The sequence below is a fragment of the Lynx canadensis genome, chromosome B3 (assembly GCF_007474595.2).
Source record: "Lynx canadensis isolate LIC74 chromosome B3, mLynCan4.pri.v2, whole genome shotgun sequence".
NCBI classification, from domain to species: Eukaryota; Metazoa; Chordata; class Mammalia; order Carnivora; family Felidae; genus Lynx; species Lynx canadensis.
The window spans coordinates 6,304,853-6,332,586 of NC_044308.2; the positions used below are offsets into that span (position 1 = coordinate 6,304,853).

At 50.8% G+C, this 27,734-nt stretch overlaps 1 protein-coding gene across 1 annotated transcript in view; it reads right to left on the bottom strand.

The window, feature by feature from the left end:
• Positions 1-7,051: 7,051 nt before the first annotated feature.
• ABHD2 (abhydrolase domain containing 2, acylglycerol lipase) overlaps positions 7,052-27,734 on the bottom strand; it is a 105,645-nt gene continuing 84,962 nt past the window's right edge. Inside the window, exons 8-12 of the mRNA XM_030317409.1 lie at positions 21,833-21,925; positions 18,678-18,788; positions 16,563-16,632; positions 14,980-15,064; positions 7,052-12,920 (exon numbers count right to left, since the gene is read on the bottom strand). Coding sequence (XP_030173269.1) covers positions 12,724-12,920; positions 14,980-15,064; positions 16,563-16,632; positions 18,678-18,788; positions 21,833-21,925 — 556 coding nt within the window. The 3' untranslated portion in view covers positions 7,052-12,723. The remainder of the gene's footprint in view (positions 12,921-14,979; positions 15,065-16,562; positions 16,633-18,677; positions 18,789-21,832; positions 21,926-27,734) is intronic.

Sequence of the window (27,734 nt, forward strand, 5' to 3'; positions counted from 1 at the left end):
GGACTGACGTCTCCGGCTGTGCAACCTGTAGTTAGCATCCCGGGCTCTCCTCGGCCGTCCGGCCTTCCTGGCCCCAGGAGGTTGGGAAAAGGGCTGCCTAAGGTGGTTCCTCTGCTCCTCCCTGTGCTTGGATGAGTTCAGGTGTCACCCTCCTCCCAAGTTCAGGGACGATAAAGCAGGGGGAGTTCCCTTGGACAAGAAGAATTGGGGGCAGTTATATTCCCACAGCCTCTGAAGCTCAGAACAGTGACTTGCTCGGGGTTGAGTTTCAAAGACTCTTCTAATTAAGCCTCTCGATGATTTCCTTTCTAGCAGTGTTGCCTCTCAGGGTCTGTGAAAACAGGCAAAGAGGCTGATTTATAGGTCTCTCCCCTGCCTAAATAAATAAATAAATAAATAAATTTAATTAAAGGATAAAAGAGTGGGGGATATAAAATTATCTGGCACACATGGCAATTTTGGCGACCGGTAGGCAGGTGAGGGGGTTTCCATATGGAATTCTGGGATTTCTGTGGAAGCAGCTTCGAAGTGGCTCCATTTTGTGGTAGCCTGGTCCCCTCAGTCAGGGGCAGTGTGACGCGTGCAGTGATGGTCCAGAACTTGGATCCCCTTCCAGAGTGACGGTTGTGTCCCCTCCTGTTTGGGGTCTCCCCACCAAAGGCTCTCTCCTCTAGCCCCCTTGCCTGTACTGGTAGGGTTGTTTTTTTTTTTTTTTTTTTTAATGTTTATTTACTTTAGAGAGAGAGAGAGAGAATGAGCAGGGGAGGGGCAGAGAGAGAGGGAGACACAGAATCCAAAGCAGGTTCCGGGCTCCACACTGTCAGCACAGAGCCCAGCTGGGAGCTCGAACTCGTGAACCACGAGATCATGGCCTGAGCCGAAGGCAGTCCCTTAAACGACAGAGTCACCCAGGTGCCCCGTCATCTGTACCTGTAGGGAAAACTACCAGTCTCTGGGGCAGCTGGGTGGCTCAGTAGGTTAAGTGTCTGCCTTCCGCTCAGGTCATGATCTCGAGGTTCGTGAGTTCGAGCTCTGGGTCAGGCTCCGTGCTGACTGTGGTCTCTGCCATTCCTGCGTGCACATGCTCGCTCTCACTCTCTCTCTCTCTCTCAAAAAAAAAAAAAAAAAAAGATGTATAGACGATATCTCTGAGTACTCTTGTCCTAATGTTAATCGGTGAAAGTTCTTTGTCTGCAGCCTGAGGCACTCAACCATGATAAACTTTCATTTTCCAGCTGTGCATCTTTTGACACATGCAAATGCTTTCCGTCTGTAAAGTTGGCTTTCCTCAAGTGATTTTTGAGCGTGCTCATTTCTTTTTTCTTAAAGTTTCTTTATTTTGAGAGAGGGAGAGAGTGCACATGCAGGCAAGTCGGGTAGGGAGAGAGAGAGAGAGAGAGAGAGACAGAGAGACAGAGAGACAGAGAGAGAAAATCTCAAGCAGGCTCCGAGCTGTCAGCGCAGAGCCCAAGGCCGGGCTTGAACTCACGAACGGTGAGATGATGACCTGAGCAGAAGTCAGACACTTAACTGAGCCACCAAGGTGCCCCAAGCATGTTCATTTCTACCAATGAGACTCCCCGTTCGAGGCCCCCGGCTGCTGAGCGTGCCGCTCCCTCTTGGAAAGGAACTGGCTGGACACCGGGCGTGCGGTCATCGATACTCCTCCCGAGACCCTCCACTGATGTTCCTTGTTCCTGTAGACAGATGCTTGTTCCTATGGTTTAGCCAGTGTGGTGTGAGGGTTGGCTGGCCCAGCTGCCCCCCGCCCCCCGGAGTGACCCCAGTGATCATCCCAGGGCTTTTCCACTCTTGCCCCTCCTTGTGGGCATGAAGCACCCTTGGTCCTGAACCCACTTTTTGGGAAAGGACCTTCAGCTATTCACTGGGCTGCAGGTTCAATCCAGTCCCATCTGCTTTCACTCCAGGAATTTTTCTTTTTATTTCTTTTTATTTTTTAAAGCTTTTTTTAAAATACATTTTTTTTAATGTTTATTTTGAGAGAGAGAGACTGAGAGCGAGTGGAGGAGGAGCAGAGAGAGAGGGAGACACAGAATCAGAAGCAGGTTCCAGGCTCTGAGCTGTCAGCACAGAGCCCGACGTGGGCTTGAACCCATGAACTGCGAGATCATGACCTCGGCTGAAGTCGGATGCTTAACCGACTGAGCCCCCCAGGCTTCCCACTCCAGGAATTTTTCTGATCCACTGAGCATCCTTGTTCTTGTTTTCCGGTGTGGGTATGTATATACATGTACACGTATATGTGAATGTACATATATATGCATTTATTTCTTATACCCCTTCTTTCATTTCTAGGGTTTGCAGTTATGTTCATCACCCCAGTAACTTCCTTCTTTATAATGTTCACAGTCGACAATCCATGGTCATAAATGATATATACGTAAGACTTCTGAGCTGGAGGAGGAACCACAGCAAATTATCGTGGGTGGAGGGGTGGGAGGCTTGACCAGGGAGGATTTTCCCCAAACCCTTTTTTTGCAAACTCTTCAAAAACCCTTTGAAAGGCGAGGGTCCCCCTTTCCACATCAAATCTTTCATGTGACTCTCGTATTTAAGCTGGAAAGAGTGGAGCTGCTCTGGTTGTACCCCAAGGGATCTCCTAGGACATCTAGAGCTGCGAAAGTATTTCAAGAATGAGGGCATGAACCACGGTGCGTCGGTGCTGAGGAGTCAAGTGATAAGAGAACAGAGACTTGCATTGGCCAGGATGGGGGGCACTGGCGACCATAGGGTAGAGGTAGAGGGTAGAGTGGGGGCGGGGTTGAGGCGGAGTTAAAGACATTTTTAAAGCTTTCAAGATATACTTTGAATTCTTTTGTGAAAGAGTTGTATCCCAAATCTGAGGGAAACAGAGGCTGATCCCTCTTGCGGGACTCCTGTCTTTCTTTCCCTTGGCCCCCAGTTGCTAGAAGCCCTTGTAGACGCGGCCCAGGCCCACCCTCTGATTAGTAGGGGCTCTAATTTACAAATGAGATCAGGATGTGGAGAAAACCGGCAGGCAGATGCTGACCAGGAAGCTCTTGGGGCAGCATTAGTTCTCAACTAAGATCCAAATGGATCATTGGGGTCTCCGCTGCGGTCAGCAGGGCTAGCGCCTTCACTCGGGGCTGGGCTCTGACAAGGAAGGCTGTGTGGTTGGGACCCAGTGAGCGAGCTCCGACTGCGGGCTGGCATCGCCCCCTGCTGGTCTTGCCCTGGTACTGCCTCTCCAGGCACAGAGACCAGCCCCCACAGGAAAGAGAGGTGGGCAGCTGGGCCAGACCTTTGTCCAGGAAGGTGGTGCCACTTTTGGGAGAATGTGTCTGAGGACCACAAAGGTTAATGTTCAGCCTCGCAAAATCCCAGCCGCCTGTATGCTGGTTTCCTATATGCGGCCACCACCGCCACAGCCATGAGAGGGAAAGAGAGACAATAAAATACTCTCTTGAAAACCACCAAGTATGGAACGGGGGACGATGAAACCTGAATTTTATGATAGCCACTTGCTGCCCTCAACAGCTTTCTTTCCGGAGACATCCGGGATGAGGCAGGAATCATGCCACCTAGAAGTAACTCGAACAAAGCGAGGGTTTTCCAAGTCCCAACCACGCACTTCTGCCATCCTCACGTGGGTCTTCGGGGAATGTTGTCAGCAGATGGGGGCAATGTGTTAAGGTGTGGGTGGAGGCCTCCGTAGGGAAATGGGCCACCAGCTTCAGAGAGCCTTGAACGAGACCGGCTACACCGCTCAGTCTCTGGTTTACCTGGGGGGATGCTGGAGGAATCCAATGCCACCTGGCGGTCGGCAAAGCTTGGGGGAAGAGGGATGCATGGGTCTTAAACTAGCCAGGAAAAGGGCTGAAGAGGCACCTGAGGGGTGAACTGGACCATCTTTCATCCCACTTACTGCGGTGGGCGTGGCTCTGGTGTTGCTGGGTCTGGAAGCTCACAGGATCCTCAGGACCCTCACTACGTAAAGTGGGGTCCCGCCAGGGTGGTGTCTGGGCCACTTGGGAGCTTGCTAGCCGTGCAGAATCTTAGGCCTCCCTCACCTCGGATCTGCTGAATTAGAATCTAAGTTTTAATGAGATCCCTGCAGGCTGGAGTTACCTGGGCAGCTTGGAAACTTCCGGGCCTGGGCCCCATCCCCAGAGACTCTGAGGTTCTTGGTCTGGGGTGTGGCCTGGGCACGAAGAGCTCTCCAGGCTTCCCAGGTGGCTCAAAGGTGCGTGGCTCCAAGGCCTGTGTGCCGACATACGGAGGAGGTGAGGATATGGAGGAATTCACCCGGGGAACGTTTTAATACCTAAGGATTTGCACGCGAACTTTGCACTTGGCTCTTCTTTCCTGAGCGGAGAGGACAGAGGAGCAGGGCTGCAAAACGCCCCCGTGGGAAGGCAGCAGCTCATGGTGGCTATCCGGCCCAGAATCAGAGCAATTTCCTCCCTGGGGGCTGTGCCCAGAGGCTGCCCGGCCTTCAGGCAGGAAGTGTGTGGGCGGGTGCACTTGCGTTCCCAAGGTGACCATCCAAAGGCAGGAACAGATGCGGATCAGGGTTTGATGATGACCGCCAGGCCCGGGAATGTTTTTAAAAACCGTTTCCAGGCCCAGCTCAGCTTTCCCAGTGGGCCAAGCAGTTAAGACATCCCAGCTGGAGTTGCACATTCTTTTCGTCTGGTTTCTACACTGTCCCAGGAGGTGATGTGTGAATGGGAACCAAGGAGACAAAGCCAGACCACTGCCCCAAAATAACACTGGCACTTTGAAAAATATTCTTTTATTTGATCCTCTCGATATCCAGAGATAGGCATTCTTGTAAGTATTCCCATCTTACAGGCAAACCTCCCCCTCCCCCCAAAAACCTGAGGTTAAATCTTGCTCAGGATCAGAGAGCCAGGAAGTGGCTAGGATGGGGCCTTAACCAGTAACTCTGGCTCCAAATCCATTTGGCCCCATCACTACTCACGCTTTGCATCAGATGTTTTATTTCTGGGCGTGGGGGAAGTATGGGTAGGAAGGGAATAGGAACAATGAAATTAGAACTTGATTTATCCCAGGTCAGTGTCACCATCATCAGAGGTAACCTTAGGAGGAAACCAAACTGTTTTCAGTAGAGATGCTGGTTATTTCTTAAAAATTTTTTTTTACCGTTTGTTTACTTTTGAGAGAGACAGACACAGAGTGCAAGCAGGGGAGGGGCAGAGAGAGAGGGAGACACAGAATCCGAAGTGGGCTCCAGGCTCTGAGCTGCCAGCACCGAGCCTGAGGCGGGGCTCGAACCCACAAACTGTGAGATCATGACCTGAGGGGAAGTCGATGCTTAACCCACTGAGCCACCCAGGCGCCCCGCCGGGTATTTCTAAAGGGGGTAGAAAAAGCATGAATCAAAATGAAGTTCTGGGTGCACACAGCCACAAGGTGAGGGGGATTTAACTTATTCCCTTTGGGGAGAGATTCATCGGTTCAAGGCCAAACTGCCTGTAATGTCTTCCCGACCGCTCAGATACTGATAACCTCTAAGGGGGATCCCCAAGAGAGAAATGAGGAGGAAGGCTGGCATACGTACAGAGAACCATCCAGTTAGGTGTTTGGTCCTTGCCCTGGGAAAGTACTCCCTAATAGGGCTAGGGCAGAGGGGCCTGTTAACAAAAAGTATCATAAAAAATAGCACCACTGGGATGGCGAGTGATTGTAGGTAAATGTCACCGAGCACAAATCCAAAGGGCTGCCTCCGGAGAGGCTCAGCCACGTGCCGACCACACTGGGAAGCTGTCGGCATCAACCAACCTGACACCCTGGACCGGAAACCTCTTCCATATGGTACTTTTCATAGGCAGTATTCTTTGCGAGTTGGTTTTCTTGGATCACAATAATCTGGCTATTTTGTGGGTGTGAGGAAGTGGAGGAATGAATCTTGCTTACTAGGGAGGGACGCGCTCTGAAACCTGGAATTGGGCATTCTCCGGTCATGTGACTGCACATCCTCCAAAACCAACACTCCCTACCCCACCTTGCTGGTCAAAGGTTTTGCACAGCCGAGGAGGGAAGAAAACTGGGAGGGTGTGGACTAGCACAGCTCTCCTGGTGGGGCCAGTCCCTGGCCCTGAAGACCCTTAGCTTGGATTCAGATACAAAGGAGAAGAAACCACTGCCACCAATCAGTTCACCCAGTATCATCTTAATTTAGGTGATGTTCATGCATGCAATCTTTCCTTCCTTCCTTCCTTCCTTCCTTCCTTCCTTCCTTCCTTCCTTCCTTCCTTCCTCTTTCTTTCATAGTTTATTTACTTGGGGGGGGGGTAGGGATGGGCAGAGAAAGAGGGAGAAAGAGTCCCAAGCAGGCTCCACACTGTCAGTGCAGAGCCTGATGCAGGGCTCGGTCTCATGAGAGAGTGTGAGATCATGACCTGAACCACCCAGAGTCAGATGCTTAACCGACGGAGTCACCCAGGTGCCCCTCACTCAGTCTTTTCAAAGAACACTGTGAGAAAAGCATACAAATCATGCGTGGCACCATTTACATGTCCCCTTACATTGTGTCTACAAGGGTCACTCTAGACAGCAAGTGATTACAGTGTTGGTATCTCACGCCCAGGCCTTCTTGCTCAGAAAGGCTGGGGTTGGTCATTTCTTTGGTGTTTGTTTGCAAGACTGGGTGAAAAGCACTTGTGATAAGAACTCGGCGTTTTGCCCATTTCCTTCAAGTTCACATTTGGCGAAGGCACCAGAAGAATCCATCCATCCATCCATCCATCCATCCATCCATTTATTTGACGTTTATTTACTTATTCTGAGAGAGAAAGAGAGAATGTATGCGCGTGCATGCGCACAAGCAGGGGAGGGGCAGAGAGACAGAGAGAGAGACAGAGAATCCCAAGGAGGCTCCGTGTTATCAGGGCAGAGCCCGACTTGGGGCTCGATTCCACCAACCATGAGATCATGACCTGAGCCGAAATCAAGAGTTGGACTCAACCGACTGAGCCACCCAGGCGCCCCAGGAAGAATCCTTTTAGACAGAAACTCTTATTGTGCAAAGGACACACAGCCATGCTACAGTTTTAGCCTTTTATTTTTTTTTAAGTAAAGAAATTCCATTGAATCAAAGATAACAAAATTACAGTTTTTGTTTGTAATGATCTTCGTTTACCACCACACAGAATCAAAATAGAGCCCAAAGGAATATGGGAACATAAAATGATCAAGGACACCATTGTTTAGTATAATTTCTTAATAAAGGTAAATATCCTCATATTTAGAAAAAATTGCATTGCTAGTTGCAAATCTTAAACGCCTCTGTGCTGGAGGATCCTGTATTTCCCCCCCAAAATCCGGCAGCACGGAGGCCGTCAGAACACAAACTCAAAAACACATGATTTTCAGGGCAGCATTTTATGTTTCAGAAAATCAAACAAAACAAAATCAAAACAAAACAGACAAAAATTAGGAATGCGAAAGTGATGGTTCTCAAGAATCAATCTGGAAGCAGATCTGCCAACAGAAGAACGTGGTTGACCGAGTCCAACCGGAAAAAGGAGAGATGGCCCCTGCTCCCCATCCCGCCCCCCGCCCCTGGTGTTGCTAAGGCAGCTGCGTTGGCAGAAGTCAAAAGCTCAGGTACAGTGGAGGTCTTCCCGAGGCAGTGGGGAGAGGCCCGGGTCATCTGGAACTGGTGTGGAGAGGTGACAGGATTCTACACGGACTTGTGCTTTAGGAAAACTGAAGAGGCCAAAACCAAAGCCAGACAAAACCGAAGTCCTATGCCCAGGATGAGCCAAGTCCCTGGGAACAGTCTGGGAGAGAAGCGGCTGGCGTGGGGACCGAGGGGGGCGGCAAGGACTCCCGTCAGTGACTTGGGCTCCTCAACGTGGGTGGTCTAGAAGGAGAATGCCCGTGGAGATGAAGGGTATTTCTGCAGGGGCTATAAATGGACAGTCCCCAACTTATGGCAATAGTAGATTTCTTGGCTAATGGGGACCAGAAGCGGGGAGAAAGTAGGTTGTAGATTTCATTACTAATTGACCGGAGTCAAGGTGAAAGACAACCCACTGGTTAGAAATTGACTCCAGCTTGTTCATTAGAGATACACGAACGCTTTCCCCACATACATGCCAGGAAAGACAGTTCGGGGTGGGGTGGGGGGCTGACTCTTCCAGAAGGGGCAGCTGTCTACTGTCTGGGAGTCTGGGAATGGCCGGTGAGCTGGGCTCTGCAGTCTGCTTCTAAGGGCCACTTGGGGAGGATGCCTGGGTGGCATCCGGGGGCGGCAGCAGCAGTGAGGCAGGCCCGAGGAAGCAGCTTTAGTTTTGGAGAGCGTTCCGGTTCCCACTGCCAGCAGGGGCCGGTGCCCCTTCCCTCGGCTTCAAATGCAATTTGGCAAAAGCAATCCTAGTTTATGAAGAAGGGGGGTCCTTCCTTCTGCTTAGATAACAGAGGGAGGAAAAAAACCTTTCCCTCAACCGCTTGGCCTCTAAATGCCACAGACAGGCCACTTTTCATGGCTTTGTGAAGCATCCAAGTAGTCCAAAGTGGCTCCGAAGAACAGAGCGAGGCCGGGAAGGAAGAGAGGCATCGGAGGACGAGACATTTGGCCAGTTGTGAACCACGCGCGCTGTCGAGGGGTGGGGGTGGGGGGTGGGAGCTAACGTAACAAGGAACTCACAGGCCACACGAAGGGATTCTCTGGTTTTGCTGTGGCTTCGCTTCGAACTTCCACGGCAGATTTTAAGTTCCAGTGCCGCACTATTGTTGGAACAGCAGGGGATACTCTACAGGCAAAGTAAGGCCTTCTGGGCACAGAGAACAATTCCAGGCGATGCTGTGGTGAATTGCTTTTTAATAACTCTCCTGTCCTGCCTGGAGGATAGAGCCCTGAGTTCTCTGGACTCCACGTGACGTTTCAGGGGTCTTTCCTTGAGCTCTACGAATCGACGCCACAGGAAAAGAAAAGCCTCTCACATCTCAGACATCTGCTTGCCTGGCAAACACCAACAAGAACACATGCATTGTTCCCCTGGAGCTGGCAGAAGGGATCTCAAGTCACACAGTTACAAAGAGAGCTCTCATTCAGATGCCAGGCATATAAGCTCAGCTATCCAGAAAGCTCAGCTTTAATGAAGACTGTAGTTTCAGAATGAAAGCCTGAGCGGGAAGGATTTCTGCCCCGGGAAATAAGACTATGAATCTCAATGCTCTGAATCACACAGAAGGCTGGGGACATTCGCCTAGTTCCAATGGTCAGCACCTGTCCCGGTCACAAGACCACCCTCGGGACAGCAAGGGTACTGAGATGCCGGCGGAGAGTCTAAAGAGAAGCCAGCCAGACACAGGGCTTTGGGCAACATCGAGGGTCTTCAGCAGAAGTTCCCTCTGTCCGAGTCCCCCCAAGATGACGCTGGAGCCTGGACGCAGCCACTGCCATTTGCAAGGATGGGTCCTCAGGCAAATGGTGTGTAAATAGGTGAATGGTCTTAGAGGCGGTCTAAGGTGAGGGAACTGGGGCTCAGAGAGGTGAAGTGGTTGCCTGCAATCCAGCCTGAATTAGAGACAATCAGGACAAGAACCTGGGTCTCTTGGACCCTGGTCCCCTACCACGAGGTCAAGTAAGGGCACACTCCTATTCAGCCCTGTTTCACCTCTTACAGTACGTCACCGGGTTCCTCGCGAGCGTAAGGTGCCAAAGAGAGGTGCAAATACATTGACAACAAACCACTTCCTGCTTTCCTGCCGCTCTGGAATCACTGGCGCAAACTCACCGCAGGGAAGAGAAGAGCTTTTCCTGAAGTCTGTTTAACCTCCTTGTGACACAAGGTATCAAGGAGACGACGCCATTTTCCAGGTAATCTTAATTTGACCCGGATCAGTTGCTCACAAGGTGCCTCCTAACCCTTTAAGAGGCCGAGAGTACGGCAGAAATGCGGGTGCCTCCCGTCCGTGGTGTTTCATGTGTCGATGTGTTACCCCTGCAACAGGACTGGCTAGGTCCATGCAAGTTATATCTTTATTCTGATTTTAAGATATAATGTTCAAATGATGTTTGAACATTCGGCCTTGTTTCAAGCCAGACAGGACCTTCATCAGCAATGAATGGCTTCAGGAAGACACGCAAAGAAAGCTGCAGGAAGGAAAAGGCTGACCTACATATAAAATGCCGCTCCCTTGTCTATTAGGCAGGTTTGCATCTCCGTTAATTCAATGCCTCTGTGCTCTCATTCAGGGACAAACAAAAATTTTCCTGTAAGACCGCCACGGTCACATTCTCATTTCCATGCCTGAGAGCCTGAAGCCTGAACAAAGGGCTTCAGTTGATCTCATGTGAGCCAAAATGGAATGTGAGTGCCATTCAGAGTCATACACATAGAAAGATTTCAGCTGGGACAGGGCCCCCACGCTCCCCTGGGGTAAATTCCGGTCGTGTGGCGACCAAGGCCTGGCCCCAACCCCTGCCTCAACTCCATGGGGCCCCAGGGACTTCTGGTCCCCCTCCAGAACTGGTGTCTTTTCTCTTCCTGAATGGGGCGGGTACCTGGCCACTGCTTTGTCAGAACAGGTCAAGAGATGTGACCTAAGGCAAAGGCACCCCTTGCTTCCCGGGATGGTGATTCAGCCCCACTTAGATATTGCTTCGTTTACCTAATTTCACAAAAGGTCTTGAGAAACAAAGGGAGCAGTGGGAAACAGGACTGTGAATCTTCTAGGTTACAGCTGTGTTATAGGGTGGAGGGAAAAGCAAGAGGGGAGGGGCCAGCTTCCAAATTGAGGGGGTAGATGATAAAGTGCCAATCTGTGCTAAAAGAACACGGAAAGGAAATGCACTAGAAACGTAACGGTTGGGCGCAAAAGTCACAATGATGAATCTGGCGTGTGTGAGAAAGCACACCACCACAATGTGGAGACCACAGAAATCTCCATCTTTTGAGACAGCGGCTGCTTTTGATGTTATTAATTAGGATGATCTGGTGATTGTCAGAAAACTTCAGGTTACAGACGTGACTGTCACAGCCACTTGGACCGACGCCCAGAAGACATCCACCTGCAACCCTGAGGGGCGTATCTAGGCCCTGGCTCCCTTTACCCCTGAAACATCCACACAGACCCGCTATTTATAATCCTGTCTGTCCTGGAGCAAAGGAGATGAAGCAGGGACATTAAAAAAAAAAAAAAAAAAAAAAAAAAAAAAAGTATCCAGACAATTTCACTCACAGTTCCATTTAGTTCCAGATAGCAACTGCCGATTTTTCAAAGTGCAGGGTTTTTAGATATTCAAGTACCACAGGACTGGAGGAAAGGAGTACTTGAAACCTCGAATAACATTTTCATTTGAAAAGACACACTTTGGAAAGATCTCTCCAACAGACTGTAAATATAGGCTATTAAATTAAAAATCTGGTTTCAAAATAACACCCTTTTTGGTTGGAAAGATCTTTCTCCAAACTCAGATCCAGCTTTTGAACTATTCGGTATCAAAAGCCAGAACTAGAAAGACTTGGGTTAAAAAAGTAAAATGATAATCGAATGTTTAAAAAAACCCCAAAACACCACTTTATATGAAAATGAGGGACAGGGAAAAAAAAAAAAAAAAAGGCGAATGATGACATCTACAGGAGGCCTCCCTGAAAGGATGCTCTTTCTCTCAGACCTCAGTGAGCGGAGTTTGTCATGGATCTTTAGAACCGGCAGTGACCTCGGCAATCCACCTGGTTCAAGTCCCCTGTTTTACACGTGAAGAAACTGAAGTTCAAGGGACTTTTCCAGGGTCATACAGCCAGTAAAAAGCAGAGTCTGGCGTAGCCCAAACTTTACTCCCTGCCAGGCCCTCTTCTGAGACATCACGCTGTGATTACACAAGGCAGCTGCACGAGGACAGGCCTTGATCGATACTTTGGAGGCCCCTGGGAGCCAAGAGACACGTCTACCTGTAAATTTCCGTAAAATGAGCTACGAGATGTTTCTAATTTAAAGGCCCCGCAGAACAGTGTTTCCCAAATTTGCCTGGTGGTGAGGATCACCAGGGGCACTGGCCAAAAATTAAAATCTCCAGACCCCTTCCCGGACCCACTGAATCGGCCTCTCCCAGGGGAGGGACCCGGGAGGCTGAATTTTCAACAAGTGCCCCAGGTAATTCTCATCATCGGCAAAAGTGTGGGAGACTGCCTTAGAAGACTGTAAGGGAGAAACCTGGCTCGTGACTCAAGAGAACTTTCTTGGCCACGTAAGAGGCCAGACTGCAGTGTGGGAGGCCCGGGCGCTTGGGCTCCCAAGCCAACCTGCATCGTCAGCATCGGCTTAGGTTGGCGAGCACTTTTCAGGCTCTACGTAAGGACACATACAACCACCGCAAAATAGCATACATCCTTCACTGCTCTGGGGGACAAGCCTTTCGATTGGCAAAGCAAAACTGCCGTTCAGACACATTTTTCATAGGGAAACTAGATGTAATTGGCTTAAGAGCAATCAAATGCCGAGACTGGGACAGGAGGGTGAGAATCCTGTCGCTAGTCACCGTGGAGAACAAGGCGGTGGAGAAAACCAGTAACTAAGCACAAAAATAGGCTGGAGCCCCCAGGGACTGGCCGCCTGCTCCAGCGCAGGTGCGCCTGGTGGGTGGTCCCCGCTGATGGTGTGAGGTCAGATCCAGGTCACTGAGGGGGGGGGGGGACCTGAAACAGCCGGTGACGGACGCGGGTTCCAGGGGAGGCAGCTGGAGCGCGCCGGAGTCCGGGGGCCTCACTCCAGGTCGGCCTCCACCTGCTCCGTGTCAGAGCACTGAGACTTGTTCCGCTCCCACTGGCAGATGGCGTTGGCATACTCCACCACCAGCTTATCCATCCACGTCAGGGGCTCGGGGAACAGCACGGAACCCTCAAAGAAGCCCAGGTGGCCCCCGTGCAGAGGCAGCACAAACATGACGTTCTCCCGTTTCTCTGCGGGGGGAAGGCAGCCGAGTGAGTCACCGTCTGGCGCGCTCCGAGGCAGGATGTGCCAAAGGGCGCCGGCCAGGGTGGGCCTGGGCTTTCCCCACGGGTGAAGGTCACCAAGAGGATGTACTTGACTTCTCCTCACTCTGCCTCATTCACCAGAGTGGGAGGGAGATGAGGCGGGTGGCCAAGGCCGTGGGATCTAGCAGGTACTGGAACAGCTTGGCTTTGGGGCGGAATGGGCACCGGCTTAAGCAACACTTTGAAATCCAGAGGGTTCTCAAACTCGGGTGTATGTTAGAATCACCTGGGGTGACCGAGGGGGAGAGAGCACGCACGCGCGGGTGCACGGGTCTCGCTAAAGCTCCCCAGGTGATTTGATTATACAGCCAGATGCTTCAAATCTGACTGTGCCTCCAAATCCGGGCTGTCCCCTTACAATGCACCTTAATACGCCAGGTGGAAAAGCTGACATTCTGCATTTCTAACCAGCTCCCAGGTGACGCCGAAGCTACCGGTGGGGGCCAGGCCTTGAGGAGGGATTGACGGCATGTATGCTGTTATTTACTTCAGCGGAGTCAATGTTCTTTCATCACAGACTCTTCTCGTTTGAGACTAAAACAGAACTTAAAGCTGGCCATGCCCAGCGCCGCTAACCTGGAGCCTGACTTCAGGAGTCCACACGTGGGCTAGTCCCGCGTGGGCTCGGAGAGGCCATTAGTGAAGATGGGGCAAGACGGGCAGCCATGTGTGGCCAGGGACCACGGAAAAATGTCTGTCTTCCCAGGGGACCGACTGGCAGGGGCCCGGCTGCTCCAGGCCTTGGAGGCACCTCCTGGGGCGCACAGTTCTGGCTCTGCGGGACTCTCTTGCGGGGTGACCCTGCCTTCTGCTTCCTTTTCGGTGGCTATTTCATAGATTCTGCGTGGCAGCATTAGAGCTACTGGTGTTACTCTGGACACCGGAAGGAAACGGCACGGCCGCTTTCTCTGCTGCTCACTGGGCTGCTTTTGTGCAGGGAGCCTACGGCTTGACAGCGGGTTGAGGACGGGCGGCTTTATCACCTCACACACCTGTATCACACACAACATCCACTCCGAGCAGGGCACGGGGCTCCACCCACTGTGGTTTTTACTCCCCCGGCCTGGAGTTCGAGCCAGAAGGGCCCCTGCTCTGCTTAATATAGGATATTTACAAGAGAAACGTGGTTGCGGAGGGCTACAGAGGGCAGGAGAATGGGTCCCGGGGAGCTGAATTGCAGTGCAAGTGGTCTTGGGATTTCCAAGTGTTTCCTTCTGCTGCTACGTGCTCGCTCGCTCGCTCTCTCTCTCTCTCTCGTTTCTCCCTCAGCCCCTCTCTAGCGTGGGGTGAGACCGAGCCGGCCTGAAACACAGCGGCATTCCCATGAGCAACGTTCTTTGCTTTTTCAGTTGCTTATATTTTTATCCTCAAAGCAGATGGAGAGGCTGTCAGAAGAGGCAGCAGAATTGGCTTTTTTGTTCTGCTTTTCGTGTCAGGTTTTTAAAAATTTTTTTAAATGTTTATTTATTTTGAGAGAGAGAGAGAGAGCATGAGCAGGGGAGGGGCAGAGAGAGAGGGAGACACAGAATCTGAAGCAGGCTCCAGCCTCTGAGCTGCCAGCACAAAGCCGGATGCGGGGGTCAAACCCGTGAACTGTGAGATCATGACCTGCGTCGAAGTCAGAAGCTTAACCGACTGAGCCACCCAGGTGCCCCTCGTGTCATGTTTAAGTCGAAATATCTCTTTAAATCAAACTCTCCAATTTAATGGAACCATAAACCCTGAAACAATAATTTCACAGAACACTGGGGAACTCCCCCAAACCCCTCTTGGCTATGGATATAAATGACGGTCGTCTCTGGCACCAAGAGAGAACACAAGGCTCTGCCCAGGGCTCATCACAGCCCCAGTACTATCAAGGCAGGCTGAACGAGAACCCCGCCACGGGATGTCCTTCCCCACAGAAGCTGACCTACAAGAGGTGACAGAGTTTGCCATGGCAACGTGCTGAATGGCCAAGGGAGCAGCAGGAAGGAACACTTACCTGAAAGAGATTTTGGAATGGTTAGGAGGCTTTCATGCACCAAGGGGTCATCAGCTGCGTTGACCAGCATGAGAGGCACATAAATCTGCAACAGGAAAATAAAGGAGAAATAAATGATCGATTCCCTTTCTTAGACCCCCCTCTCCTCCCGAGTCAAGGCTCAAATTCAACTACCGGACATGCCTTTGAAGCAAAGGGAAGAGGGTTCCTGTTCAGTCCACTGCACGAGTGGATTAAGGCTGCCTGTGTTCCCTGGCGGTGGCATGAACCGTAACTGCAATCTGATGGGGCCTGGCAGGTGTCCTAGGGGACCCACGTGTTCTGATGGAGCCTGGGTAGGTGCTCAATGGGGCTCACCGGCAAAATCTTTCTGATGAGACTCCCAGTATTTCAGGTTAGCCCACCTTTCAGAAAAGTGACCCTACAGAGAGTTATGTACACATTCATTCCGTTTATACTGTGGGGAGGACAAATGGAGGGTGTTCCCTTCCAGACAAGGGAGATTTTCTAGAGGAATCTGAAGGGGAAAACCAAGAGTAGGCTGGTGGATATTGGGAAGCTCTTAGTGGGGTTGCGTTCAACATCCATTGTAGTAAAATAGCCTTTTTCATTTTAGGGGAGAAGGGCTGACGGGCACTCAGACGCTATGGACAGCCGCACCCGGGCAGCATAGACACTGGCTGTGCCAACCTGGCGGTCTCAAACACTGGTCTAGACAGCTCAACGGTTCTGTAGCGGCTTCAATGAAGGCACCCAGAGCCTGGGGGATGATGCTAAACCAGGAGGGGTGGCCGATGTGACAGACGGCAGGACCGCAATTCACAATTACGTGCTTCAGCTGGGTGAGGAGGGGGCCGAGCCACCAGGTGGACATTGACAGGGCTAAATGGGAAGTCCTGCGCTTGAGGGAAAGGAGCAATTGTACAAAGAACGAGGAGAGACTGGTTTGGTGGTGGTGCAGGTGAAAACACGGGGCGCTGATGAGTGGCCACAAACTTAATTTAATCCACATAAAGTTTATGGCAGCTGCCAGAAACTGCGTTAATAGAAACCTGCCCATCTTGCCAGCACACCTGTTCCTCATCGTTCTGATACAGAAATACATCTCTTTTCCTCTGGGCTCACCAGATCACGGCAGGAACTTGGAGGTTTAGTCCTAGCCGCCACGCTAACAAAATGCACAATGGCCAAAAAAAAAAAAAAAAAAAAAGGTCCAGAACTGTAAGAAATCTACACAGATCTATGAACGACCATGGCAGGAACCAGGCAAGATTACACTGTCAAAGGAGACTAAAAAAAAAAAAAAAAAAAAAAAAAAAAAGGGCGTTGCAGTAATTTTAAGGGCTTTTACACGGATACAGGAGCAGACGGGTCCCGCTCTGCACCTAGGGGCAGCTCTGGGATTAATTTACGGAGGCCCCAGAGGGCCAGAGTTTGGTTCACAAACAAAGCCCAAGTCAACAGCTACCGGGGTTCGAGCCTCAGGAGGTTGGGGAGCATGCTTGTTGCGTGGGGTGTGAGGTTGGGGGGAAGTGATGCTACTTCTGAGCTGCTGCTACCTCTGAGTCCGTGCTGTCACTCACCCTGTGCAGGTACCGCATGCAGCTCTCCTCCTCATAATATTCCTTCAGGGAGCTGTAGCCGTGGAACTTCCTGGGAAGGAGAGGACGAAGCCACACTCGTCACAAGGTCGGATGCAGAGTGGATTTTATTACTGCTCCCATCCCACGCTGACACGTCACATCAGTTGACAATACAGATGCACCAGCGTTAGGAGTTAGGAGCTCTGGCTTTGGTATCTGGGCTCAAATCCTGACTCTGCCACTTACGGGCCCCGTGACCTCAGGCAAACTCTTTAACCTCTCTGAGCTTCTCTGTAAAATGGAGCTAGGGACAGCACCTTCCTTAACGGCACTGAGATTTATGGCATTAAAGTGCACACCAGCACAGAAACTCAGTGTTATCTATAGTATTTATTAGCACAGGTTACACACTTCGAGTCAGTATAAAACCAGATGTCACTGCGCGCAGACGCTAGGAAAATGACATTCAAAGGCATTTATGAGAGCTCTTCTTTTCAACAAAATTCTTCCTGGCCTGAGTAACCCAGACCACTGTGAACTGGAATGCAACACGTATCAGGTAATGGGCATGAGACAGAGATTCAGTTACTGATTCCGTCCACCCACGGAGCAGTGGTCAGAGATAAATTGACATTTAACCAAACCTTTGATGTTCCAGAATGAAAGTCCTGTAGGTTTGCTGTGCCCTGTGCCCTGTTCATCCTGGGGCTCTGACACCAACAGGCCGAGTCACCCTCAGGCCAGGGGATCTTTGGAAACCTCTTTCTGATGCACATTAGGACTTCTGGTATCTGAATGGTGGTTTTGTTCTATCCTGACTGGCGTCTTAAAGATATCATGCCTCCCCTGAAGATGTACATCTCCTCCACTGCCAGGCCCCATAGACATCTCTGCTTGGGAAGCCTCCAGAAAGTTCAGACTGCACTGCCAGGGTCTACTCTGCAGGAAGTAGCTGAGCGCAGATATCACCTCTGGGCCACCTGTCTGTATGCAGTCAGTCCCTTTGTGGTCCCAGAGGGCCAGGAAAGCACTCCAGGCCTCCAGTATTACTGGTGACCTTCATGAAAACTGCTACGATCCAACACCATTCAAAAGGAAGAGCTTTAGGGAGAGTTGAACACCACTCCCTCTGGGGCTTAAAAAAATTCAGACGATCAATGGGGGAGTTTAAATGTTTGGTTTCTTTCTTGTTAGTACCACAATAAAGTCGCATTTCCCATCTTCAGTGAGAGTGGGTAGAATCCATTCTCAACTTCTGAACATACCAGTGATTTTCTAGTTTCTATTTCCTTTGCATAACCGTTAACAGGCTTATTTCAAGGTTGCTTGGTGTAAGAAAGCTACTAAAATCCTGTAAGGAAGATAAGTACCCTCAGGTCAATATCTGCCTATCTACTGGGTGAACAGTTAGCTTGCTTTAGATCATGCCTGAAGGTATCAAATAAAAACGATGTTGTTTTTAAGGAGAACGATGAGGCCACAGATCAACGTTGCCTTTTCTAGCTAAGGCTAAGCTCAATCAGAAACTATGGGTGCTAGGAAGGAAGACACTGTCAGGGTCTCAGCCTCAGGTGCCTGAAGGGAGGGGGCAGGGAAGGATAAAGGACTGAAGTGGGCAGGGTTTGTGTATTACACTCAGGAGAGACTTCACTGCCCCAAAGAAAGAGGCTCTGTTTTCTTGCAATGCACAGCCCTCTTTGTCTATTTCTTGTTTTTTACTTTGGGTAGAGACACAGATAAGTGCAAGAAATATTTCCTTCTCCTGCAAATGCAAATTACGTGGCACCTGATCCCTGCCCCAGGGTCAGAGAACGGCAGGTGGGGTAAGGGCTGTGGACAACTAGGGTGTGCGCACCCCAGGTCCCCAGTTTTCAAGCCCAGTACACCGCACAAGAATGCAGAATGAGTGGTGAGAACTTCTTGTTTTCTAAGAGCAACTAGAAATTTGGATTTTTCTGTGCAGTCTTCAGTTATTATTAAACACTAGACATTTATTCAAAGGAAAAGAAAAAAAAGACCTTAATGCTGAAGTGGGCAGAGGAAAAGCCCTTGAGCTGGGCAATGCCGGCCTGTAGCCCCCACGCCTGGCGCCCTGCCCCCTGAGCATGGACACACCTCATCACGTTGTCATCAATCTGCATCAGGGACGTGGCTGTGTAGAGGCGGCTCAAGTCAGTGTCCTCCAGGCTCTGGGGTTTCTTAACATGGTCTCCGAAAAGAGCTTGCCTAGAATGAGACACAACAGCAAACAGAACAAGAAGCAGATGATGAACCAAATAGTGTTGTACATTTGGAACACCTTACAATTTTATTTTTCAGCTCAATAAAGCTGAAAAAAACATGTAAAGGGCAGATGATAACCGCGAGCAGAGCCTGCTTCCTTTCCCCAGGGGGTCAAGCCAGGAGAGAGTATCTGACACTTGTCGGAGAGGATACAGGGGATACAGGACACGTCGGAGAGACATCCCTTCAGCCCTCAGAATGTTCCAGAGGATGAGCTTGCAATGTTGATTTTTGAATAACTGCAGAAAGATGATTGCCAAGGTCTTGTTTTCCTTTTCAGAGGCAGCTAGACAAACTAAAGAGCGTGTTTGAGCCTAGGTGAGTACTGTCACCCTTGAACAATGCGGGGGTAGGGGCGCCAGCTTCCAGCGCAATCAAAAATCCACACAGAACTTCTGACTCCCCGGACACTTAACTATTAATAGCTTACTGTTGACCGGAAGCCTTGCCAAGAACCTCAGACAAAAAACACACATATTTTGTATGTTACATGTATTATGCACTGTATTCCTACAATAACGTAAGCTAGGGAGAAGAAAATGTTATAACAAAATCATAAGGAAGAAAAAATATATTTATAGTACTGGACTGTAAGAAATCCACAAGGGGTGCCTGGGTGGCTCAGTCGATTGAGCGTCTGACTTCGGCTCTGGTCATGATCTCATGGTTGGTGAGTTCACCCCGCATCGGGCTTGCTGCTGTCAGCGTGGACCCCACTTTGGATCCTCTGTCCGCCCCTCCTCTGCCCCTCCCCTGCTTGTGCTCTCCCCAAAAGAAATAAATGCTTAAAAATAAATAAATAAAAAATCCACATACAGGTGGACTTGTGCAGCTAACACCCGAATTGTTCAAGGATCAACTATATTGCGAATCCTTCACTGAAGGGGAGGGGAGGTCTTCGGAAGGGATCTATAGTGAGTGGTGGGCGGTCAGCCAAACAGTGGGGGGCGAAGGCTCACCTTTACACTGGTGTTGACACCGCCCCCTTCTCTTTAGGAGCTGTTTCAGTCACTTAACAAGGAAGACATTGGAAAACCCATTTAGCGCTGGGGCAAATCAACTGCTCTCCAACGTGTTTGCTAAAAAGCTTACGTATACTCCGAAAAATAGTCATGTCTACTAAGAACAAGATCCATCTTGAGAAGATGATAATAAAGGTAGAGATCAAAACACACACACTTAGACCTTCATCCCCTGCAGGGTCTCAGGCACATAGCAGAAGGAGGGCCGAGTCTGCGGTCTGGCCCTCCACGTTCTGGTGTCTACTCGCTACCCCTCTCAAAGAGGAGCACATTTCTTTAACATCTTTCCCCCAAAAAGATTATGAGGAAGATTGTATACCTACAGTTTAGAATTCACAATTTATTATTATTATTTTTTAACATTTGTTTAGTATTATTAACATTTGTTTATTTTTTTGAAAGAGAGCACGAGTTGGGGAGAGATAGTGAGGGAGACACAGAATCCGAAGCAGGCTCCAGGCTCTGAGCCATCAGCACAGAACCCGACGCAGGGCTTCCACAAACCGTGAGATCATGACCTGAGTCCAAGTCAGATGCTTAACCGACTGAGCCATCCAGGCATCCCTAGAACTCACAGGTTAAAGTGCCCCTAAAATTTCTAAATGTTTGGCTTTCTGTAGGAAATTGAAAAAAAATGTAAATACACCTAGAGCACATTCAAAGGGTTCCCTCAATTTGTTAAGAATTACACGATGGACCTTCTGGACTGATTAATTAGTGGCAAGACTGGGCCCTGTGGCCAAACAAACGTTCCCTGGGAGGAGTCCCCTCCCATTCCAGAAGTGTGGAAGGCAGACAGAGGACCTGCACTTGGTGTCAGAGGCTTGGCTTCACCCCTTCTGGAACGTCAGCAAATCCCCAGCCCCGTGTGAACCTCAGCTGAGCCACACCTGACTCATAGCTGAGACCCAAAGACCACCAGCTGAGTGAAAACAGTTTACATCCGGTCAGCCAAGGGGACAGAAGCCTCCTTTTGTACCTCCACGCACCGGTCACAAGGGCCTAGCAGCTTGGCAGCCTGAGGGGCCTGTGAGCACCAGCCCTGCCCAGACTCCACGTGGATCCTGCCCAATCTGGGGCACCTGGCTAGGGCAGGCCAGTACCGTATTTTCTTTCAACCACTGCGATCAGTCAGATCGCCTTTCCTGGGATGGCATCAAAACCCCTCTAAAATTGCTCCGTTTGCGTCCCCGTGATGTGCCAGGCTCTGGAGGTGGGGGAGGTGGATCAAACGCAGCCCAGGCCCTCCAGTGCTTTACAGTTTAGTTCAAGACACAGGATTCACACCGGGGAAGCAACAGAAAAACAGTTCGGGGGTGAAGGAGTTGGCTTCACAGAGGAGCACGGAGATGGACCTAAAGTATGGGTAGACGTGACAGGAAGGGCATTTTCGGCGAAGCCCCGGTGGCGTGGGAGAGGCCAGAGGGCGCGGGACCTCCAAGTGGCCCAGGCCGGCTAGAGGGAAGGCGGGTGCAGGGGAAGGGGGAGGGACGGTGTGACTATTAACAATCACGACGATAAAGCCATCGCCAATACCTACTGACCTGTCCCGCACGCCGGGCGCCGCTCCAAGCGTGGTCAGGGGCGACCCCACCCAAGCACTGTGAGCAGGAGCGAGGCAAGACCGGCATGGGGAACACGCAGAGGCGTGCACGAGAGCAGCCTAAGGAGAAAGGTCCCCAGACGATGACCGGCCCCCTTGGGGTTGCTCTAGTTTGGGCAAGAATGGCGTAGAATGGTTCCTCGTCTTGGGTACGTGGGGAATCACGAAAGCAGAAAGCGAGTGGGCGAATTGGGTAGCTCGGGACCAGTTTGCTTCTGAGCGAGTCACAAAGCGGTCGGCAGAGAATCTGCAGCAACCCTGCCTCTCTCGTCCTCCTGGAGAACCGCGAGTTCTGGCCTTCGTGACTCGGGAATGAGCTCAGAGGGGAACGGTCTCCTGACGGGGCACGGAAGGCGACGCACCTGTGCGAGAGGATGATCTTCTTCATGTTGTCCGCCATGAGGAAGTTGTAGAAGCGCCGGCACTGGTCCCACTGCATGAAGGTCTCCTGGGCCCTGAAAGAACCACGGGGGGAGTGAGAGACCGCGCCCTGGAAGACGCGCTGGAGGATGTGCTGCCGGGAGGCCTTGCAGGGACCCGCTAGCGGCACGCGCTGGGGCCCCGAGAAGGTGCTCACGGCACCTGTCCCTGGAGGAGGAGGGCACTGGCTCCCGCCCCAGAACACGGGTCTTTGCGGGGTGGTCTCCAGCTCTCCGCAGGGGAGCCGCAGGGCTGAATGCAAGGCCCCAGCGGGGAAGCTCTCTGGGGGCACAGGCTTTGTGGGTGGCAGTCCCGACACCCCCTTGCGGCACAGTGGCCTTTCTCAGGACCTGTCAGTACTGGCATTTGAACACGTCCATTCGGCTTCCCACCTGGCCAGATGGTTTTTCTGGCTTAGTGAACGAGTACGTAAGGGGGGTGGGTGGGGGTGGGGGTGTGGAGAGGCACAGTGCAGGGAAAAACTTAAAAGAACTTCTCGGTCGCTGTTTGAGAGGCAAAAGGAAAGCATACAAGGGTGGGCTTCCTATTGATTAGCCTTAGAATGTTTAAGGGGCAAGGAAACGGAAGAAGACGACGGGCGACCCACCCTCCCTGGGCGCGGCTGCGGCGGCTGGTTCTGGTCTTTTCCCCCCTCAGGCTACTATGCACCGGCAGCATGACTAGGCCTACCTGACCTGAGGGCCACCGCCTGAGCCCCAGCAGTAAAAGGCAGGTAGTATTGTCCCCACTCTAGATTAGGAGACCACCACGCACTCAGGTCAAGGGAAAGTGCGGCCTTCTCTGCGCACCTGCGCAGATTTCCTCGGCCACACGACAGGTGAGCAAACACCAGTGTGCTAATTCCCACCGCCTGGCTCGGCCCTCCCTGCTCAGTGCTCTCTTCCCTGGGTGTGAACCCAAACATCACCGGGTCCATGCTAACTCCCACCTTGCAGACGTCTGGGTCTCGAGGCCTGCTTCCACTCTGGGGGTGAACCCGGGTGTCACCACTCCTACGCGGGGTCCATCGGTTTCCTATCCCAGACGGCCAAAGAGGGGACGGGGTGGTTCATAGGTTTTTTGTTTTTTTTTTTTTTAATCCAGAAGAGTTTATAAAAGTTATTTCCCCCCAAGGCTGCCACCCTTCAATTTTGGAACGGCAAACATTTCCCATAATACCGTGGTTAAAAAGTAAGAGGTAGCGGGAGGTTAAAAGCAGAAGGGTTTGTGGCTTTAATGGTGTGTGACATGCTCATAAAACGTGGGCTGAAGTTCACATAAACCGTGGGAAAGCTAACACTGCCTTCAAAGGTCAAAAGGCCATTCTATACATGCACGGGGGGCTCCCCAAATGCCGCAGACACAGAAAGGATAGGTCAGATCACTGTGGGTGGGACCCCACAGTGGGTGGGGTCCCCAGGGATCTGGACACTTGCCTCTTGGTCTGAGCGAGGAGGAAGGAGGGAAGTCACCCAATCCATGAGCCAGAATCTGCTTCCTCCGCTGGCATCCCCTCCTCTGACCTTGGACCCAGGCTGCCCCCTCCTCAGAGAGCAGACAGTCTCGTTATCCCAGCTTTCTCCTGCCTTTGTCCGTTTCTTCCTTTGCTGCCTTCGTAACTGCTTTGGTTAGCACGTCCTTCATATTAGAGGGAACGCATAAGGCAGGAAGTGGGGAGGTGCTGACCATAAACATTAAGACCTGAACGACAGCACTGCGGAGGCTCTCTTGACTGAAGATCACAGGCACCACTCACTGAGAGGCTCTGGGGGACGCACAGGGGCCCTGGGCTCGAGGAGGACAGGGAATAAGGATGCTGGAACCATCTCCCTCCATCAATGCTGGCTGACGCTGATTCCCAGCATCTCTGCTTTACTGCTCAGCATACACAGGGACTGTCTTTCACCACCTTTGTGTATAAAATTAAGGAACTGACACTTAACTTTATACTGGTTGAATAAAACATAATCAAGGGCAATGTGTTATAAATGCATTCATTCCATATGTTTTTTAAAAGGCCTCATTTCTTCAATCCCAACAACAACAACATATGGAGGGAAACCCGAGAGGAGAACCTATAGACTAAAAGAAACTTACGAGACAGATCAACAAATGCCATGCATAGGCATTACGTGGATCCTGGTCAAACAAGCCAACTATTAAAAACCTTCTGTGAGGGGCGCCTGGGTGGCGCAGTCGGTTAAGCGTCCGACTTCAGCCGGGTCACAATCTCGCGGTCCGGGAGTTCGAGCCCCGTGTCAGGCTCTGGGCTGATGGCTCGGAGCCTGGAGCCTGTTTCCGATGCTGTGTCTCCCTCTCTCTCTGCCCCTCCCCCGTTCATGCTCTGTCTCTCTCTGTCCCAAAAATAAATAAAACGTTGAAAAAAAAAAAGAAAAAAAAATTTAAAAACCTTCTGTGAGATAATCAGGGAAATCTGAACGCTGAGTAGAAATGGGATATCAGGGAATCATTCATTTCTTGGCATGATAATGGTACTGTGGTTACATAAGAAAAAGTTCTTAGAGTCTTTCAGTGCAAACTAGTAAAGTATTTTCAGATGAAATGATATGATGCCTGGGATTTGCTTTAAAATAATCAGCTTCTGGGGTAGCAGGGTGTGCCTGAGCTGTGGAGGAACGAGAGTGGCTGTGAGCTAGGCATTGCTTAAGTGGGTGATGGGTACCCGGGAATTCAAGATCTTACTCTTTTTACTTTATATGTGCCTAAAATTTTCCATCGTAATGAAGGAGGAAGAAGAAAAAGAAAATAGACAATTATTTTAGATTATGAGCTACTGAAAATTATTTGCCCTGCTGAAGAGATCAAAGTTCAAAGAGATACAGAGAAAAGTCGAAGTTAGTCTTAACCGGGTAACTGTGAGCCTCAACAATCATTCTCAGGGACGGCAAAGAGACCGGTGGGTCGTGTGGAGCACAGCGCAGTTCCCATTGAGGCCGAACTCCCATTTTGCTGCCCTGTTTTTGCAGCGAGAGGAGGCAGGAGGCAGGAGGCAGGAGCAGGCTGGTGTGGCAGATGGGCCGGGGGCCTTGGGGCGGGCGGCGGCATGAAGGTCTCACGAGACGTCCAGGCCACCCGGCTGGTGAGAGTCGGAGCAGGGACCTGAATACCGCCCATCCGACCCCACCACATAGGTCACCAGACTCTGCAAAACCACTTCACCTCACCAAGCCTCATCTGACAGATCAGGGGCTTGAATGAGAGAATCCATTTCATACTGATTGCTCTATGGCTGAGGTAGCTAGACAGCTTTATCACAGGCCCGACAGAGGACTTTAGTGGTGTTTCGCTGCTCCTGTTAATGGTCGATGTGGTGAGTGGAGAGCTGGCCAGCTGGTGGTGGTAAGAGGTCTGGATTCTGGCCCTGGCTGAGGAGACCTGGGGGGCGGGCAGGCTCCTCAGAAAGATGCGGCGTGTATCTCCTAAGGACGGGACAGACGTCTGCCTGGAAACCAAGGCGAATGGATCAGGAGGGAAGAGAACACTCAGCTGAAACCCTGACAACATGGCGGACTGACTGCCAGCAAATGGGGAAGGACAGGGAAGGACACACTGTTGCGGTCTTGGGTAGTGACAGGCCCCCGGGCGGGCCACACACACAGGGTGAACGAAACTCAGAGGAGAGCAAGCAAGGTTTCACGGGCATCAGCAGGACTTGCTGACATGGGACCAGGACTGGAAGGAACCCTGTGGAGGCCCCTGGGTGGCTCTGAGGGAAACTTCCAGCAAGAGAAGCAGAAGAGTGCTCTCCGCAAGAAAACACATTCCTGGGTTGAGCCCAAGGTCCAAGGTGGAAAAATATGAACAGAACATTTGGGTGACATCTGGCAGACGTTGTTTGAAGCAAGCCACAAATTGGGCACCAAAGACAGGGGACTTCGGCTCTCCAGACAATGAATGAACCCCTTTACTTGTCCAAACAGCAGAACCTCTGTGTTCTTCTTTTAAAAATATTTGTTATTTTTAAGAGGGAGAGAGGGAGAGAGAGAATCTCAAGCAGGTTCTGTGCTGTCAGTGCAGAGCCTGACACGGGGCTTGAACCTATGAACCATGAGACCATGACCTGAGCCGAAACCAAGAGTTGGGTGCTCAACTGACTGAGCCACCCTGGCGCCTCCAAACCTCCATGTTCTTGGCTTGTCTCTAGATGGCTACGTTCTCTACGAGAGAGAGGGGACAGCAGGATGGGCTCCCTGGGCTGAGCCATCAGGAGAGTCTGGCCACCGAGGGCACAAGAGAGATGTGTCATAATGAACAGTCAGGAGAAGGCTCTGAATCCTCCAGGAAGGCAGGTTTCATCCACTTCAGAAAGAACCAGGATGACTCTGCCGGGGCTGATGCCTCCCGAGAGTCACAAAGCTATTCTGTCATCGAGACTGCAAATGAGAAGCAGAGTACCTCCTAAAGCAGCAGGCTTCACCGGGACATGTGTGGATTTTGAAAGAACTTTATCCATCCATCTGTCCACCTACCTTTTATCAAAACAAACAAAGTTCTTTTAAAATGCCTTTGTTTCTGATCACTGTAATGTTAAATAATAAGATATTTTCTGCACTGGTTTCCCAGCCACCTGCTGGTGAGCGGTTTCTATCGGAACAGTTATGAGAGTTTTAAAAGGTGTTGTGGGTGGGGTGCCTGCTCAGTCGGTTAAGCATCCGACCGCGGCTCAAGTCATGATCTCGTGGTTTGTGCGTTTGAGCCCCGCGTCCGGCTCTGGGCTGACAGCTCAGAGCCTGGAGCCTGCTTTGGATTCTGTGTCTCCCTTTCTCTCTGTCTTTCCCTCCCTCATGCTCTCTATTCTCTCTCTGTCTCTCAAAAATAAGCAAATATTAAAAAAAATATTAAAAAAATAAAAATAAAAGGTTGTGGAAGAAGACGGATTTTTAGATCACTCAGAAGAGGATCCAAAGGAAACAGGCATCCACAGTCACGTTCAGGGCAATCCACCCGGGCAGGGAGGAGCAGAGCCAAGCACTTCACGCTGCTGGGGGGCTCTGCTCAGAGAAAGCTCAACCTCCCAACTCAGAGTTTGCAAAACGAGTGGACTAAGCACTGATTAAAAGGAACTGAAGGGGCGCCTGGGTGGCGCAGTCGGTTAAGCGTCCGACTTCAGCCAGGTCACGATCTCGCGGTCCGTGAGTTCGAGCCCCGCGTCAGGCTCTGGGCTGACGGCTCGGAGCCTGGAGCCTGTTTCCGATTCTGTGTCTCCCTCTCTCTCTGCCCCTCCCCGTTCATGCTCTGTCTCTCTCTGTCCCAAAAATAAATAAACGTTGAAAAAAAAAATTAAAAAAAAAAAAAAAAAGGAACTGAAGTCGGAAGAGAATGAGCTGGGGGAAAGCACGCACCTAACACCCAAAGGAATTCAAGTCTCCCGGCTCAAGTAAATTATATCTCAGAGTGCTGAGACCCTGCGAGGGCGGCCAAACATCTTTTCTGTGGTCTTCCAGAAAACGTGGAGGATGTGAATGAGACGCAGGTTCTGTGAACCTGGGCACGCGTGACCCTAACATTCCAAAAAGGGACAACAAGGCAGGCGTGCTACAAATGAAGACGTGGACGTAGGCAATATTACAACATACCTTGAACGTAATGTGCTAAAGAAACTTTAAAATCAAACCATGTTAAGCATCTCCTGGCATGTTATCACACCAGTGTAAGAAAACTGTTTTTCTCTGGGGAGGGGAGTTTCTCTTCCAAGTTTTGCCCATCTACAATCTTTTATTTTTTTCTTTTTAAAAATTTAATCATGGTGGTAAAAAAAAAACACATACCATAAAATTTACCTCCTTAACCATTTTTAAGTACACAGTCCAGTAGCGTTAAGCA